The following is a 17008-nucleotide window of genomic DNA, read 5'->3' on the forward strand; positions in this document are numbered from 1 at the left end:
GGCCGACACTCTTAACCACTGAGCAAGACTGGCCAGGCTGTAGTTTAAGTTTTTATATTTAAGTCTTTGATTCATTTTGAGATATTTCATATACATATACACACAGACACACAGACACTATATTTATGTACATATATGTATATACAAAATATATATAATATATATATGGTGTGAGGTAAGAGTCAAACTTCATCTTTTTTTTAATCCTCAACCAAGGACATTTTTCCATTTTTTGTTCAGATAGAGTTGGAGGAAGAGAGAGAGGGAAACATCAACGTGAAAGGGACACATTAAGTGGCTGCCACCCGCACAACCCAACCAGGGCCGGGGACAAACTGCAACCGAGGTACGTGCTCTTAGTGGGAACCGAACCCGGGTCTCTCGGGACCGTAGGCCAGTGCTCTAACCACTGAGCCAAACTGGCCAGGGCCAAACTTCAACTTTTTGTATGTAGATAATCCATCTGTCCCAGCACCATAGGCTGAAGAGACTATGTAAATTTGTACTTGAAAAATAAACTAAATTAGCCCTGGCCGTTGTGACTCAATTGGTTGAGCGTCATCCCGTGCACCAAAAGGTCACTGGTTTGATTACCAGTCAGGGTACGTGCCTAGGTTTCAGGTTCAGTGCCTGTTTGGGGTGCGTACATGGGGTTACCCATCGATGTTTCTTTCTCCATCTTGCTCTCTCTGTCTCTCTCTGTCTCTCTCCCTCCCTCTCCCTTTCTCTCTCTCTCAAATCAATAAAACCATTGTAAAAAAAGAAAGATTATTTTTAAAAAGAATTATATTATCAGAACAATAAAATTACTTTATCAATTTAATTTAAAAGATTAATTAGATGCTGTAAATAATGGAAATAATTTTCATTTCAATGTTGATAAATATACAGGGCTAGGCAAAAGTAGGTTTATAGTTATGAGTACACAAAACAGTTTATTCTTGTATTGCTTAATAATTATTGTATTATTTATTTGTATTACAGTTGTAAATCTACTTTTCCCCACCCCTGTATATAATTGTATTTTAAATATAAATAATTATTTTTCTTTATCATACTAAATATAGGAGTTTTATCTTTTTTTTAAATCTTCAACTGAGGATATTTTTTTCCATTTACCTTCAGATAGAATGAGAGGGAGAGAGGGAGAGAGAGAAACAAAACATTGATGTGAAAGAGACACATCGATTGGTTGCCTCCCGCACAACCCTAACCAGTGCCGGAGACCGAACCGCAACCGAGATACATGCCCTTGACTAGTATCGAACCCGCGACTCTTTGGTCTGGGGGCCGACGCTCTAATCGCTGAGCCAGACCAGTCAAAGTGGGAATTTTGTCATAATTGATTGTGTTCCCACAGGTATGTCCTATTAACAGATACCAATATCTTCATAATGTATTAGTCATCTAAGCATCCACCCTGTGTCCTTGAAATATAAGCAGTTAACTGTGAGGCCAACTCTCTGAGTAAGAGAAGGGACTTGCACAGTGAAGATGAGTGAGGAGGGCTGACGCTTCTGGTTTCTATGGTTTTCTCAAACTCTGATTTACACAAGCATCCCTGTGCCCATGTAAATGTCTGGAAAACCACTCTTCATTGGAAATTTCTTGGCCACAAAGACTTGCCTACTACCAGTAGTAATATTTTTTCTTCAAAGAACTACAAGGAAGATTTTCCTAGATATACTTCAAGGTAGAATATAATATTGATATGTTTTTTTATGAATACACACAAATCTACATTTTAGATAAATCTTACACTCATGATGTGGATGGAGTTCCTGTAGTATCATTTTTTTAGGTTTGTATTTGAGAAGCTAAGTTTAGCTTAAATACCCGGACAATTTTCATTCTACTATAGAATAGTTAGTTAATCATAATAAACTGTATATTTAACAGTTTAAAAACTATTTTTTGTCACCTTTTTATTTTTATTTTGATACTTTCAACAGTATTCCCATTAGTCTTTTTTTTTTTAATTTATTATCTTCACCTGAGGACATTTTTCCATTTTTTTGTTCAGATAGAGTAGGGGAGATAGAGAGAAACATCGACATGAAAGGGACACATCGAGCGGTTGCCACCCGCATGACCCAACCAGGGCCAGGGACAAACTGCAACTGAGGTACGTGCCCTTAGTGGGAACGGAACCTGGGTCTCTCTGACCATAGGCCAACACTCTAAGCACTGAGCCAAACCAGCCAGGACCCCATTAGTCTTATAGAACCGCACTATATATACAATCTAAATTCCAAGAGCACAGGTTAAAAGTGTAAAATGACAGGGTTTAGGTCCTTATTAACATTGGAAGTCCAAGACTAGATCCCTTATTGAGACCGAAGGACTTCAGGCTAGGCTGTATACTCACCAATTGATACTAGACCTGGTATTTAAACTGTGCCTTTCTCAGCTAAAATTACTTAAGCTTGTTAGAAATTAAACTTAGGTATGTATTCATGCAATTGAAAATCAGCCTTGATCTTCATGTAAAAGGGAATAGTTATTGTTTCTTAACCTTTGTCAAACAAGAGGAGCTCATTTTGGTGATAATGTGAACTTTGTATTATAGTACAGATTATGTAATAAGAGTTTAGTACATGTTTGTTAAATTAAATAATCAAGAGCTCAGTAATTTTATTTATCTTTTAACTATCATAAGCAACCCAGTTATCTTATGAAGACTTTTTCTGGTTCACTTGCTGTAAAAATTATTATCCTAAAGAGTCAAGGAAGATTAGAATCCAGTTATTGTTCCAGAGCTTTGTGGTCAGTCTCAGTTATTAACATTGTGCCACATACTTCAGTGTGTATTTCGTATAACAAGGATATTCTCATATCAAAATCAAGAAATTTAGCATTTTGATATAGTACTATTATATAATATTTTATATTCTATAAATTTACATTCTATATTTCATTTTTACCTATTGGTTCTCTAATGTCCTGCATAGCAATTTTTCCCCTAGTCTAGGATCATACATTGAGTTTAGTACTCTGTCTCTCTTTTTTTTAAATCCTCACCCAAGAATATTTTTCTATTTATCTTCAGATAGGAAGGAGGGAGAGAGAAACATCAACGTGAGAGGGACACATTAACTAGTTGCCTTCTGCACGAACGACCCCAGCTAGGGCCCCAACCAAGGTATGTGCCCTTGGCCGGAATCAAACCAGCAATTCTTTGGTCCACGGACCGACACTCTAACCACTGAGCCAAACAGGCCAGGGCTAGCTGTATGTCTCTTTAGTCCCCTTTCATCTGAAACAATCTCCTGCCTTTCTCTGTCCTTCATGATATCGATATTTTTGAAGAGTATAGCACAGCTATGTTGTACACAGCTTTAGATTGGAACAGAGTATCAATGCAGAAGTTTCTTTTTAAAATATTTTTTAAATTATCTAAATTATCTTTATTGTTCAATGTATTACAAATGTCCACTCTTTTTCCCTCATTGGCCCCCTCCAACCCAATCCCGCCTCCCTCCTGCCTTCTTCACACTATTGTCTGTGTCCATTGGTTATGCATATATGCATACAAGTTCTTTGGTTTATCTCTTGCTGACCTCCCTCCCTCCTTCCCTTTGAGGTTCATCAGTCTAACAACCAATTTGTACTTCTTAATTCCTTCATCTTTTTCACCGATTCCCCCAACCTCCTTCCATCTGGCAAGCAACAAAAAGTTCTCTGTATCTATGAGCCTGTTTCTGTTCTGCTTGCTCATTTTGTTTGTAGAATCAATTCTTGATAGACATGTATTTATTGCATTTTATTGTTCATATTTTTGTTCTTCTCCTTCAAGAAGACCCTTCAACATTTCATATAATACTAGTTTGGTGGTGATGAGCTCCTTTATCTTTTTCTTGTCTGAGAAACTTTTTATATGTCCATCAATTCTACATCATAGCTTTGCAGGATAGAGTAATCTTGGTTGTAGGTCATTGTTTTTCATCACTTTGAATATCTCTTGCCACTGCTTTCTGCCCTGCAAAGTTTCTTTTGAGAAGTCAGCTGATAATCTTATGGGAGCTCCTTTGTAGGTAACTAACTAATTTTCTCTTGCTGCTTTTAAGATTTTTATTTATCTTAACCATTTGCGTTTTGATGATGATGTGTTGTGGTGTGGACCTCTTTGGATTAATCTTGTTTGGCACTCTCTGTGCTTCCTGGACTTGTATGTCTGTTTCCTTCACCAAGTTAGGGAAGTTTTCTGTCATTATTTTTTCGAATAGGTTTTCAGTTTCTTGTTCTCTTTCTCTTCTTCTGGCACCCCGATGATGCAAATGTTGGTACGTTGAAGTTGTCCCAGAGACTCCTTACACTATCCTCATTTTATTTGGATTCTTTTTTATTTTTGCTGTTCTGATTGGGTGTGTTATGCTTCTTTATATTCCAAATCAATGGTTTGTTTCTTGGTTTCACCTACTCTACTATTGATTCCCTGTAAATAATTATTATTTAAAAAATATTTTTTATCCTCACCCGAGGACATTTTTCCATTTTTTATTTAGATAGAGTAGGAGGGAAAGAGAGGAAGAGAGAGAGAAACATTGACGTGAAAGGGACACATCGAGTGGCTGCCACCCAAACGACCCCACCAGAGCCGGGGACAAATTACAACCAAAGTACATGCCCTTAGCGGGAACCGAACCCTGGTCTCTCTGGACCGCAGGCCGACGCTCTAACCGCTGAGCCAAACCAGCCAAGGCTTATTATTTTATAAATTTATTTTTGTTACAGATGTTTCTCTTTTTTCCTCCATTGACCTTCTCCTGCCATCCCTCCCTCGCCCCGTCTCCAGCTTTGTTGTCTGTGTCCATTGGTTATGCATACATGCATATAAGTTCTATGATTTATGTCCCCCACTACCACTACCACCTCCTCCTCTTCTGAGGTTTGTCAGTCTGTACCCTACTTTTTTGTCTCTGGGACTATTCTGATCATCAGTTTGTTTAGTTCATTATATTCCACCAATAAGTGAGATCATGTGATATTTGTCTTTCTCTGCTTGGCTTGTTTAGCTTAGCATATTACTCTCTAAGTCCCTCCATGTTGTCTCAAAGGATAAGAGCTCGCTCTTTTTTACTGCTGAATAGTATTCCATTGTGTATATGTACCACACATTTTTATCCACTCATCTACTAATGGACACTTGCGCTGTTTCCAGACCTTAGCTATTATAAATAGTGCTGCTATGAACATAGGGGTACATATATTCTTTCTGATTGGTGTTTCAGGCTTCTTAGGGTCCTGTAAATTATTTTTTATTTCAGTTAGAGCATTCTTCATTTCTGACTGGTCATTTTTTATGTTGTTGTTCTCACTAAGTTCCTTGGAGTTCTCCTTAGTTCCTTGAAGTTCTCACTAAGTTCCTTGAGCATCCTGTGATCAGTGGTTTGAACTCTACATCTGATTGATGGCTTATCTACATTTTGTTTAGTTCTTTTCATGGAGTTTTGTTCTGTTCTTTTATTTAGGACATGTTTCTTTACCTCTTAATTTTGGCTGCTTCCCTATGATTGTTTCTATGTATTAGGTAGAGTTCATATGTTTCCTAGGATTCATTGGATTATTGTAGGTATCCTGTAGGATCCAGTGGCACAGCCTCCCTGATCACCCCAGCTGGGCCCCCAAGGTACACCCCTAGTGTGTACTGTACACCCTTCTGTTGTAATTGAGTCTTGCTTGCTTTTGGCACGTCAATGGGAGGGATTTACTAGACTGTTCAGCTGCAAGGACTGGCTGTGCCCACTGACCACTGGCTTCTGACTACCTTGGAGGATCATCTGTGTAGAGACCCACCACTCAGCAAGACTTAACTTCAGCAGGGCTCTGGTACCCACTGAGTTCAATCCTTCATCATGTCACTTGCGGAGGTGATTGTGTGGTGGTGCTTTGATGTGGTCTGAAGCTGTCCACTGGGTATGCTTGCTCTGGGCAAGGTCAGCAATTGCCTTGTACCCGGGGCCACAAGGCATAAGCTACAAAATGATCTGTATATGGCTGCTGCTTGTGCTGGGCTTGGAGGTGCCCAGGAAAAGCCAAGTTGTGAACCAAGGCTGGCTGCTTCTAGTGCCAGTCTTGGGGCCACTTTACTAGTGGTATGGGGCTTGCTGAGACCAGATGCTGCTTGTTTGAGAGAATTTAAGAAAGTCTGAAGCAGGATCCAAGACAGGGCAATACTGTGGTAAAGCCATTGGAAACAGCTTGTGTGGGCCCGAAAGTTGGATAGGGCAGGGCAAACAGTGTGAGCCAGGTTGCTGGAGTCCCAGATAAGGCAGCTGTCTGCTGCCTTGGGGAAGGGCTCACCAAAGGATCAACGGCTTCTGCCAGCACATCTGTCCCGGAGAAAACTGCCTCTTCAGCTCTCACCCCAATGCCAAACAATTCAGTTCCTTCTCACATATCTGTGGTGCCTTTCAAGCTGCCTTCCTGACGCTGGAGTAGGGAACGAGTAAGTCAGTGTGTGGTCCCTTTAAGAGGAACTGCCTGGGACTCCAGAAGCCTCAGTTCCCACTGGTTTTTACAGCTGAAGTTATGAGGACTTTTTTTCCTCGCACTGAAACCTTGAGCTGGGAGCCTGGTGTCAGACGGGGAGCCCTCACTCCTCAGGGAGGACCTTCAGAACCCAGGTATCCCTCCTGATTTTTATCCACCACATGTGGGTGTGGGACCAGCCCGACTGTACCTCTGCCCCTCTGCCCCTCCTAACAGTCTCGATGTAGCTGCTGCTTTAATTTCATAGTTGTAGGACTTTCATTCATCTCGATTTGAGGCAGTTCTGAATGATAGTTATTTAATATGGTCTAAAATACATTTTGAGCCCACTGGAGTGGCTAGTGGATTGAGTATTGTCTCATGGACTGAGAGGTCCCTGTTCATTCCCGATGTGGGCACATGCCCAGGTTGCAGGCTCGATCCCCAATGTGGGGTGTGCAGGAGACAGCTGACTGATGTTTCTCTCTCATCAATGTTTCACTCTCTCTCTCTCTAAAAAAATCAATAAAAATATATTTTAAAAAACACACTTTTTGAACATTTTTTTAGAGCACAACTTTCTTTCAAAAAGTTTAATATGGGAGATAAATGTAGTTTGTTAAGAGAAAAGAACATGTGCTTTGACTTACATACTTAGATTTAAATCATAGTTCTGCTACTTACTAGCTTTGTAGGATGGGGCAAGGTACTTTATCTCACTGACTCAATTTCCTCAGCTCTAAAAGGATATAGATAAAATGTTGGCATTAAGAAATAGGTAATGTATATAAACAGAGTTAGAGAAGTACATCAAGTGTATAGAGTGAATGGTAACTAATAATACTCCAACATAACTTCCAGGTTGTGGGAAGATAACTGCTCTTGCCATGTTTGAAGGTTAAATAGTTCTCTAACTCTAGTCTGTAGAAGACAATGGAGAAAAAAATCAGACTCAGAGCAAGGAAGTCTGGAAATCAGTTAGTTGTCATATTTTATTCTCTCCTGGGACTTAAGCATTGCCTAAGACGTAAGCATTCCACTCCTAACTTGGTGCAAGAAACACTTGGCAGCTATTAAAGTACTATTCTTTGCAGTTATTTGGTATAATTTGCCACAAAAGTAAATTTTAGGAGGTAATATTCTTTGTTAGATTGTACTCTTGCATGACTGTTATAATGCTGTAGATTTTTGTACCAAGGATGCAGAGGTTCCTCTGAATTCTTTTTTTTCCCTCCAATTTTCATTAATTTATTTTTGTTATAGATGTTTCTCCTCTGAATTTTTGTTCCTATACTCAAGCTCTGTGGTGTTTGATACTTTGCATTTGCCCTTTATTCTCCAGACTTAATAACTAAGTACTATGCCCTGGCCAGTTTGGCTCAGCGGTTAGAGCGTCGGACTGCGGTCCGGAGAGACCCGGGTTCGGTTCCCGCTAAGGGCACGTACTTCGGTTGCAGTTTGTCCCCGGCCCTGGTTGGTCATGCGGGTGGCAGCCACTCGATGTGTCCCTTCATGTCGATGTTTCTCTCTCTCTCTCCCTCCCACTCTATCTGTACAAAAAATGGAAAAATGTCCTCGGGTGAGGATAAAAAAAAAAAAAAAAAAAAAAAATTAACTAAGTACTAAATGGTAATGTTCAAGGAATCATTTACAGGGACAACTGAATATTTGCTTGTCGGTGGTTTATTGACGTAACCTGTGTGCTGAATTCACTGAAATGTGGCATAGTTAAATCTGGCTTCTTCCACTCCTAACTTGGTGTAAGAAACACTTGGCAGCTGTTAAAGTGCTATTCTTTGCAGTTATTTAGTATAATTTGCCACAGAAGTAAATTCCAGGAGGTAATATACTTTTCTAGGTTGTACTCTTGCATGACTGAAGGAGCTCAGGCTAAGGGCCAATGATCTCTAACTTAAGGTAATTCTCTTGGCAGCCGGGAAGATTTCCAGAGGATTCCAGAACTTGCCATCAACCCATTGGGGGACCGGATCATCAATGCCTTCTTTCCAGAGGGGTGAGTCCCTGCAGTTATTGGGCTTCCTTTCTGACATTAATGTGGAATAATGATATTGGTTGGGTCATATCAGACCTCAATTCTCCTGATTATATTAGATAACCCCTAACTTGGTTATATCTAGAATATGTCTTTTCTTCTACTCTCCTCCTGTTTTTAAACTTCAAATAGGTATATGAGCCCATCTTCAAAATTCTGTTTTTATCCCTGTTTATCTTTTTTTTTTCCTTTATTGATTTTAGAGAGAGAGGAAGAGAGAGAAACAACGATGAGAAAGAACATTGATTTGCTGCCTTCTGCATGCCCCCCCACTGTAGATCAGGTCCACAACCTGGACATGTGTCCTGACCAAGAATCAAACCAGCGACCTCTTAGTGCATAGGTTGATGCTCAACCACTGAGCCATACCGGCCAGACTCTGGTTTTTTTAACTATTATTTTTTAATTCTCACCTGTGGGCATGTTTTTGGGGTTTTTGTTTTGTTTTGTTTTGTTTTTAACTTGTTTTGAGAGAGAGAGAGAAACAGAAACATCGATGTGAGAAACATCGATCAGTTTCCTCCTGTATATGCCTCGACGGAGGATCGAACCCCTAACCTTTTTGGTGTATGGGACAACATTCTAACCAACTGAGCCACTCAGCTGGGGCTAATCTCTGTTTATCTTTGATGTAAAACTAAACTTTTTAAAAACTTTACTTGGAAATTATTTCAAACATACAGAAAAGTTGCAAAAATTGAAAACAGTACAAAGGACACCTATATGTCTTTACCAAGACACATCTATTGTTATATTGTTAACATGTTCTCATTTGAATGTGCTTTCTGTCTCTCAGTCCAAGTCAATAAAAATATAATCAAGACACATACATGTAAATTTTTTAGTAGCCATATTTATAAAGAAAAAATAAACAAGTTTAGCAATATATACTTATTTAACCCAATATATTCAAAGTATTATTCAATATATAATCAGTATTTCAAAATTATTACTATATTTTTACATTCTTTTTTCAAATAAACTTGAAATTCAATGTGTAATTTACACTTACATCATCTATTAAATGCTGTAATAATATAAAATATTAGGTATTTTATTTTTTATTTTTAAGCTTTATTGAGATATGATTGACATACAACATTGCATACGTTTAAGGTATACAACATGGTGATTTTATAGATGTAGATGTTGCAGATGATTACCACAATAACATTAGTTAACATATTTATCATCTCACATAGTTAGCTTTTTCATGTGTGGTAGGAACTTTTACAATCTCTCTTAGCAACTTTCAAATATATAGTATAGTGTTCTTAACTATAGTCATCATGCTATACATTGCATCCCCAGAACTTACTCATCTTATAACTGGAAGTTTCACCCATTGACCACTTTCACTCATTTCTCCTATTATCTATTTTATTCTGATATATTATTCATATTCCAATTTTATCAGTTCATCTAATAATTTTCTTATAGCACTTTTCCCTCCTTCAATACAGGATACAGTCTAGGTCAGTTGTCATGTGTCTTTAGCCTTCTTTAATCTGGAACATTTGCACAGCCTTTTTTTTTTTTCCATGACATTGACTAAGGATACAGTCATCTCCACCACACACACATACACGCATACTTTCTCAAATAAATTTGGGTTTGTCTAATGTAAAACTAGGCTTTTGATATGCTTCACTACCTAATACACTGCCTTCAAAGTACTGAGTAAATATGTATTGATTTGATTATGTACCTTTTCATAAATAAAGTTAATCATATAGTCTTGTTTTAAGTAATCTCTTTAATAATCTCTTTCTCTTTCTGGTTCCTTGTGGCTTGTCTGTATGACCCAAAGGACTTTAAGAAGTTATATGGTTGCCAGTTTGTTTGTTTTTTAATCCTCACCTGAGGACATTTTTCCATTTTTTGTTCAGATAGAGTGGGAAGGAGAGAGAGAGAAACATTGACGTGAAAGGAACACATCGAGTGGGCTGCCTCCCGCACGACCCAATCAGGCCGGGGACAAACTGCAACCAAGGTATGTGCCCTTAGCGGGAACCAAACCTGGGTCTCTCTGGACTACAGGCCAATGCTCTAACCGCTGAGCAAAACTGGCCAGGGCTGGTTGCCAGTTCTTAATAATGAGACTAAGTATCAGTGAGGACATTGTCAAATAAAATGGAGAGGAAATTTTAGAACTCTGAATTGAGAGGAAAGGAATTTGCAGGTTGAGAAGTTGGTTACTTAGTAAATCTGAATGACAGTCAGAGGAGGAACATTAACAGCCAGTTTATATGAAGACAGGAATATGAAGGCTGAGACCTGCTCTTTTAGATTCATGTCTGCCATAAGTAATTTCCTACCTTTCCTCGTTTTCCCCCATTTCTCTCCCTGGACTGCTCTGTTTGTTTCAGGTGTAGTTTTTCCACTTTTTCTTTTAGCTCTTTCAGAGCACTGAACCTTCTCCAGAGGGAGCTTTCATAGCTATGCTTCCTAGTCACATCTTTTGCAGTGAAAAGTAAATCCTGTAGAGTCAGTTTGCCAACTTTTTTTCAGAGTTCTGCAGTCACCCTTGATTATTTGAAGAAGCAGCTTTTGGAAAGCCATTTCGTAGGGCCAAACCACCTTTGTTTTGACTACAGTATCACCTGCCATCCTACCCAGGGATCTGCTGATAAGGACAATAGGGAGGTATACATAAGGAAGCTGAGGCCCACACTGTCCTACACTGCTAATCATAGCAAGCTGCACCTCTGCTTCTTGATCTTTCTAATCAGATATAGATATTTAGCTTACAGGTTTTTTTATCCAGTAGTCTTATGCAGGTGGAATTTTTAAAATTATTTTTATTCTTACTCAAGGATATGTTTTGATTTTAGAGAGGAATGAGGTAGAGAGAAAAACATTGGTGTAGTACAGACATTGATCAGTTGCCTCCCATTTTATGCCTCAGCCCAGGATCAAACCTGCAACCTGGGTATGTGTCCTGACTGGGAATTGAACCTGCGACCTTTCATTGTGTAGGGTGTTGCTCCAACCCACAGAGCCACACCGGCCAGAGATTTGAGCCCTGGCTGGTGTGGCTCAGTTGGTTGAGTGTCTTCCCATGCACTGAGGGTTGCCAGTTCAGTTCCCAGTCAGGGGACATACCTGGGTTGTGGGTTTGATCCCCGATTGGTATGCATGTGGGAGGCAACAGATTGATGTTTCTCTCTCACATTGATGTTTCTCTTTATCTCTCCCTCTCTTAAAAAAATCAATTTAAAAAAAACAACAACATTTAAGCCCGGCCATTGTGGCTCATTGGTTGAGTGTTGACTCATTCACCAAAAGGTCACCAGTCCAATCCTGGTCAGGGCACATGCCCAGGTTGTGAGCCCGGTCCCCGGTGGGGGGCATGTAGGAGGCGGCCAGTTGATGTTCTATCTCATCGAAGTTTCTGTCTCTCTTCCTCTCCCTTTCTTTAAAGTCAATAAAGGAAAAACAAAACAAAACAAAGAATGAGATTTGAAAGTGGAACATTGGTAGTTACCTTTTACTCAGACATTATGGCAGTAAAATATGTACTTATTAACCTGTTTATTTTGGCATATAATTCAAGTCTTATTTCACATTACTTGATTCCTCAGATCTTACATTTTTTACAAGATACTACTCCATTAGTAGTATGACTACCTTGAGGAACTAAAGGTCATTCTTTTGAGTACAGAGGGTGTCTAGCTTTGAACTCTACCTTTAGAAGGTCTCTGATCTGTGTGTCTTTCTGGCACTTCAGAGACCCAACATACTGTATCTGATCAATGAGACACACAAAGACTGGGATTTATTCTTAGAGAGCCATAGCAACCAGGTAAATGTTCTTTTTAGGAATGCCTTAGATAAATAACTAAGCCACATGGGACATTCTTTTTTAATATTAAAGAACATTCTTCATTTATTCAATTTTTATAATTATTTCTTAAAGGATTATTGAGTAGCCTGTAACACAATGAAATTATTTTCTCTAAAGTACCAAAAGAGCTTTATACAATGAAAGATCTTATAAAACACTGTGATCATGAAAAATGGGGATCGAGGAGGGGTGTAAATCTATCCAATTATGAGAGATTGATAGAAACATGATACAGATACACAGTTATTATGCAGACATTTAAAATGTTTCAAAGTTTTTATATTGATTGAAAACGTGTAAAGGTTTTAAAAAGTAAGATACAATAAAAACAGACTCATACATACAGGGAACAGGCTGATGGTTGACAGAGGAGAAGGTGGTTCGAGAGCTGGGTGGAAAGGTGAAGGGATTAAGAAGTACAAAATGGAGACTTCCGCCCTGGCTGGTTTGGCTCAGTGGTTAGAGCATCGGCCTGCGGTCTGGAGAGACCCGGGTTCGGTTCCCGCTAAAGGCACGTACCTCGGTTGCAGTTTGTTCCCGGCCCTGGTCGGTCGTGCGGGTGGCAGCCACTCGATGTGTTCCTTTCACATCAATGTTTCTCTCTCTCTCTCTGTTCCTCTCCCTCCCTCCCACTCTATCTGAACAAAAAATGGAAAAATGTCCTCGGGTGAGGATAAAAAACAAAACAAAATGGAGACTTCCGGTCAAGATGGCTGCGTAGGTAAATGCAGTATCACCTCCTCCCACCACCATATCAAAATTGCAACTAAACTACAAAACAACTATCATTTTGAACCAACTGAAATCGAGCTAAATGGAAGTCCTACAATTATGAAATTAAAGAAGAAGCCACATTGAGACTGGTAGGAGGAGTGGAGGCGTGGACGGGCTGGTCCCACACTCACATGTGGTGAATAAAAATCAGGAGGACGCCTCTGCTGTGAATGACCTCTCTGAGGAGTGAGGGGTCCCCGTCCCACACCAGGTGCCCAGCTCAGGGTTCCAGTGCCAGGAAGAGAACTCCCTGTCACTTCTGGCTGTAAAAACCAGTGGGAACTGAGGCTGAGGCTGCTGGCGCCCCAGACAGCTCCTCTTAATGGGCCTATGCATGGACTTACTTGGACTTGCTCCCTCTAAACTCAGAGGAGAGGAAGCCTGAAAGGTACCAGAGGCATATGGGGAGGAACTGAGCTGTTTGCCCTCAAGGAGAAGGCTGGAGAGGCAGCTCTCTCTCAGACAGACTGCTGGCAGAGGCTGTTGTTTCTTTGGTGAGCCCTTCCCCTGGGCAGCAGAAAGCAACCATATCTGGGACCCCAGCAACCTGTCTCATGCTGTTGGCCCCTCCCTGGTGATTCCCTGAGACCCTGCCCCACCCAACTTTCTGGCTTACCCAAGATGATTCTGATGGCTTTACCGTAGGATTGTCCTGTTTTGAATCCTGCTTCAGAGTTTCCTAAAATCTCTCAGCAAGCCCCATACCTCTTGTTAAGTGGCCCCAGGCCTGGCACTAGAAGCGGCCAGCTTTGGTTCACAACTTGGCTTTTTCTGGGCACCTCCAAGTCCAGCACAAGAAGCAGCCATATATAGATCATTTTGTAGCTTATGCCTGGTGGCCCCAGATAGAACACAGGCAGTGGCTGACCATGCCCCAGAACCGGCACACTCAGTGGACAGCTTCAGACCATATCAAAGCAGCACCACCCACCACCTCCACAAGTGACACACTCAATGAGTGGACTCAGTGGGTACCAGAACCTTGCTTGAAGTAAGTCTTGCCCTGTGTGGTTGACCTTTACACAGCTGATCCTCCAAGGTAGTCAGAGGCCAGTGGTAAGTGGGCACAGCCAGTCCTTGCAGCTGATCAGCCTGAGTAAAACCCTCCCATTGACGTGCCAACAGCAATCAAGACTCAATTACAACTGAAGGGTGTACAGTCCACACTAGGGGTGCACTTTGAGGGCCCAGCTGGGGTGACCAGGGAGGCCGTGCCACTGGATCCTACAGGACACCTACAACAATAGGCCACCCTACAAAGCCTATGAGACATAGCAACTCTACCAAATACAAAGAAACAGTGACAGGAGAACAGCCAAAATGAGACAAAGAAACATGTCCCAAATGAAAGAACAGAACAACCATCAACAAATCATCAAACAACAAGTGTTGGCAAGGGTGTGGAGAAAAGGGGACTCTAATACACTGCTGGTGGGAATGCAAACTGGTGCAGCCACTATGGAAAACAATATGGTGCTACCTCAAAAAATTAAAAATTGAACTTCCATTTGACCCAGTGATCCCACTGCTGGGAATATACCCTAAGAAGCCTGAAACACCAATCAGGAAGAATATATGTACCCCCATGTTCATAGCAGCACTATTTACAATAGCTAAGATCTGGAAACAGCCCAAGTGTCCACCAGTAGACGAATGGATAAAAAAGCAGTGGTACATATACACAATGGAGTACTATGCAGCGGTAAGAAAGAAAGATCTCTTATCCTTTGAGACGACATGGAGGGACCTGGAAAGTATTATCCTAAGTGAAAGAAGCCAAGCAGAAAAAGACAAATACCACATGATCTCACTTATATACGGAATATAATGAACATAACAGTCTGAGGAATACAGTAGACCCAGAAACATGGAAGTAGGGCACAGACTGACATCCCTCAGAAGAGGGGGTGAGGGGGTGGGAAGAGATAAACCACAGAACTTATATGCATGTATGCATGACCAATGGACATGGACAACTAAGCCGGGGACGGGGCGGAGGTGGGGTGGGGTGGGAGGATGCCAATGGGGTAAAAAGGTAAAATATCTGTAACAAAAATAAATAAAAATTCATAAAAAAGAAAGAAAGAAAGAAAGAAAGAAAGAAAGAAAGAAAGAACGAAAGAAAGAAAGAAAGAAAGAACAGAACTCCAGGAAGAAAGAGAGAGAGAGAGAGAGAGAGAACGAACGAACAGAACAAAACTCCAGGAAAAGAACTAAAGAAAATGGAGATAAGCAATCAGATGGTTATAAGGATGCTCAAGGAATTTAGTGAGACATTCGAGGAACTTAGAACTTCAAGGAACTTAAGAAGACCTCCAGGTAACTTAGTGAGAACATTAACAACATAAAAAAAAGACTAGTCAGAAATGAAGGATGCACTAACTGAAATAAAGAATAATTTACAGCCCTGGCCAGTTTGGCTCAGCGGTTAGAGCGTCGGCCTGCGGTCCCGAAAGACCCAGGTTCGGTTCCCGCTAAGGGCACGTACCTCGGTTGCAGTTTGTCCCCGGCCCTGGTTGGGTCGTGCGGGTGGCAGCCTCTTGATGTGTCCCTTTCACGTCTGTTTCTTTCTCTCTCTGTCTCTTCCTCTCTCTCTCCCTCCCACTCTATCTGAACAAAAAAAATGGAAAAATGTCCTCGGGTGAGGATAAAATAAATAAGTAATTTACAGGGAATCAACAGTAGAGTAGGTAATGCCAAGAAGCAAAAAATTCATTTGGAATATCGGGAAGCATAAAACACCCAATCAGAACAGCAAAAATTAAAAAGAATTCAAATAAAATGAGGGTAGTGTAAGGTGCCTCTGGGACAACTTCATCCATGCCAACATTAAAATAATGACAGAAAACTTCCTTAATTTGGTGAAGGAGACAGACATACAAGTCCAGGAAGCACAGAGAGTCCCAATCAAGATGAACCCAAAGAGGTCACACCAAGATACATCATCATCAAAATGCCAAAGGTTAAACACAAAGAGAGAATATTAAAAGTAGCAAGAGAAAAGCAATTCGATACCTACAAAGGAGCTCCCATAAGACTGTCAGCTGATTTCTCAAAAGAAACTTTGCAGGCCTGAAAGGAGTGGCAAGAGATATTCAAGGTGGTGGAAAGCAACCACCTACAACCAAGATTACTCTATCCTGCAAAGCTATCATGTAGAATTGATGGACATATGAAGAGTTTCCCAGACAAGAAAAAGCTAAAGGAGTTCACCACAACCAAACCAGTATTATATGAAAAGTTGAAGGGTCTTCTTGAAGGAGAAGAACAAAAATATGAGCAATAAAATGGCAAACGATACATATCTATTAACAATTGAATCTACAAACAAAATGAGCAAGCAGAACAGAAATAGACTCAGATACAGAGAACTTTTTGTTGCTTGCCATATGGATGGGAACTGAGGGAATGGGTGAAAAAGATGAAGGAATTAAAAAGTACAAATTGGCCCTGGCCGGTTTGGCTCAGTGGTTAAGAGTGTTGGCCTGCAGATGAATGAGTCTGAGGGTTCAATTTGGTCAAGGGCACGTACCTTGGTTTCAGTTTGTCCCCAGCACTGGTCAGGGTTGTGCGGCAGGCAACCTGTCAATGTGTCTCTCTCATATTGGTGTTTCTCTCTTCCTCCCTCCCACTCTATCTGAACAAAAATGCAAAAATATCTTCGGGTGAGTATTTAAAAAAAAAAAAGAGTACAAATTGGTTGTTAGACTGATGAACCTCAAAGGGAAGAGGGGAGGGAGGGCAGGATGAGATAAACAAAAGAATCAGAAGTACAAAATGGTAGTTACAAAATAGTCATGGGGATGTAAAGTACAGCATAGGGGATATAGTCAATAATATTGTAATAACTACAGGGTGAGGCA

At 40.5% G+C, this 17008-nt stretch overlaps 1 protein-coding gene across 1 annotated transcript in view; it reads left to right on the plus strand.

Annotated features, from left to right (window-relative positions):
* Positions 1-17008, plus strand: part of CHP1 (calcineurin like EF-hand protein 1) — a 57393-nt gene that overhangs the window by 19433 nt on the left and 20952 nt on the right. Inside the window, exon 3 of the mRNA XM_036268856.1 lies at positions 8405-8485. Coding sequence (XP_036124749.1) covers positions 8405-8485 — 81 coding nt within the window. The remainder of the gene's footprint in view (positions 1-8404; positions 8486-17008) is intronic.

Source organism: Molossus molossus, unplaced genomic scaffold (assembly GCF_014108415.1).
Source record: "Molossus molossus isolate mMolMol1 unplaced genomic scaffold, mMolMol1.p scaffold_m16_p_1, whole genome shotgun sequence".
Classification (NCBI taxonomy): Eukaryota; Metazoa; Chordata; class Mammalia; order Chiroptera; family Molossidae; genus Molossus; species Molossus molossus.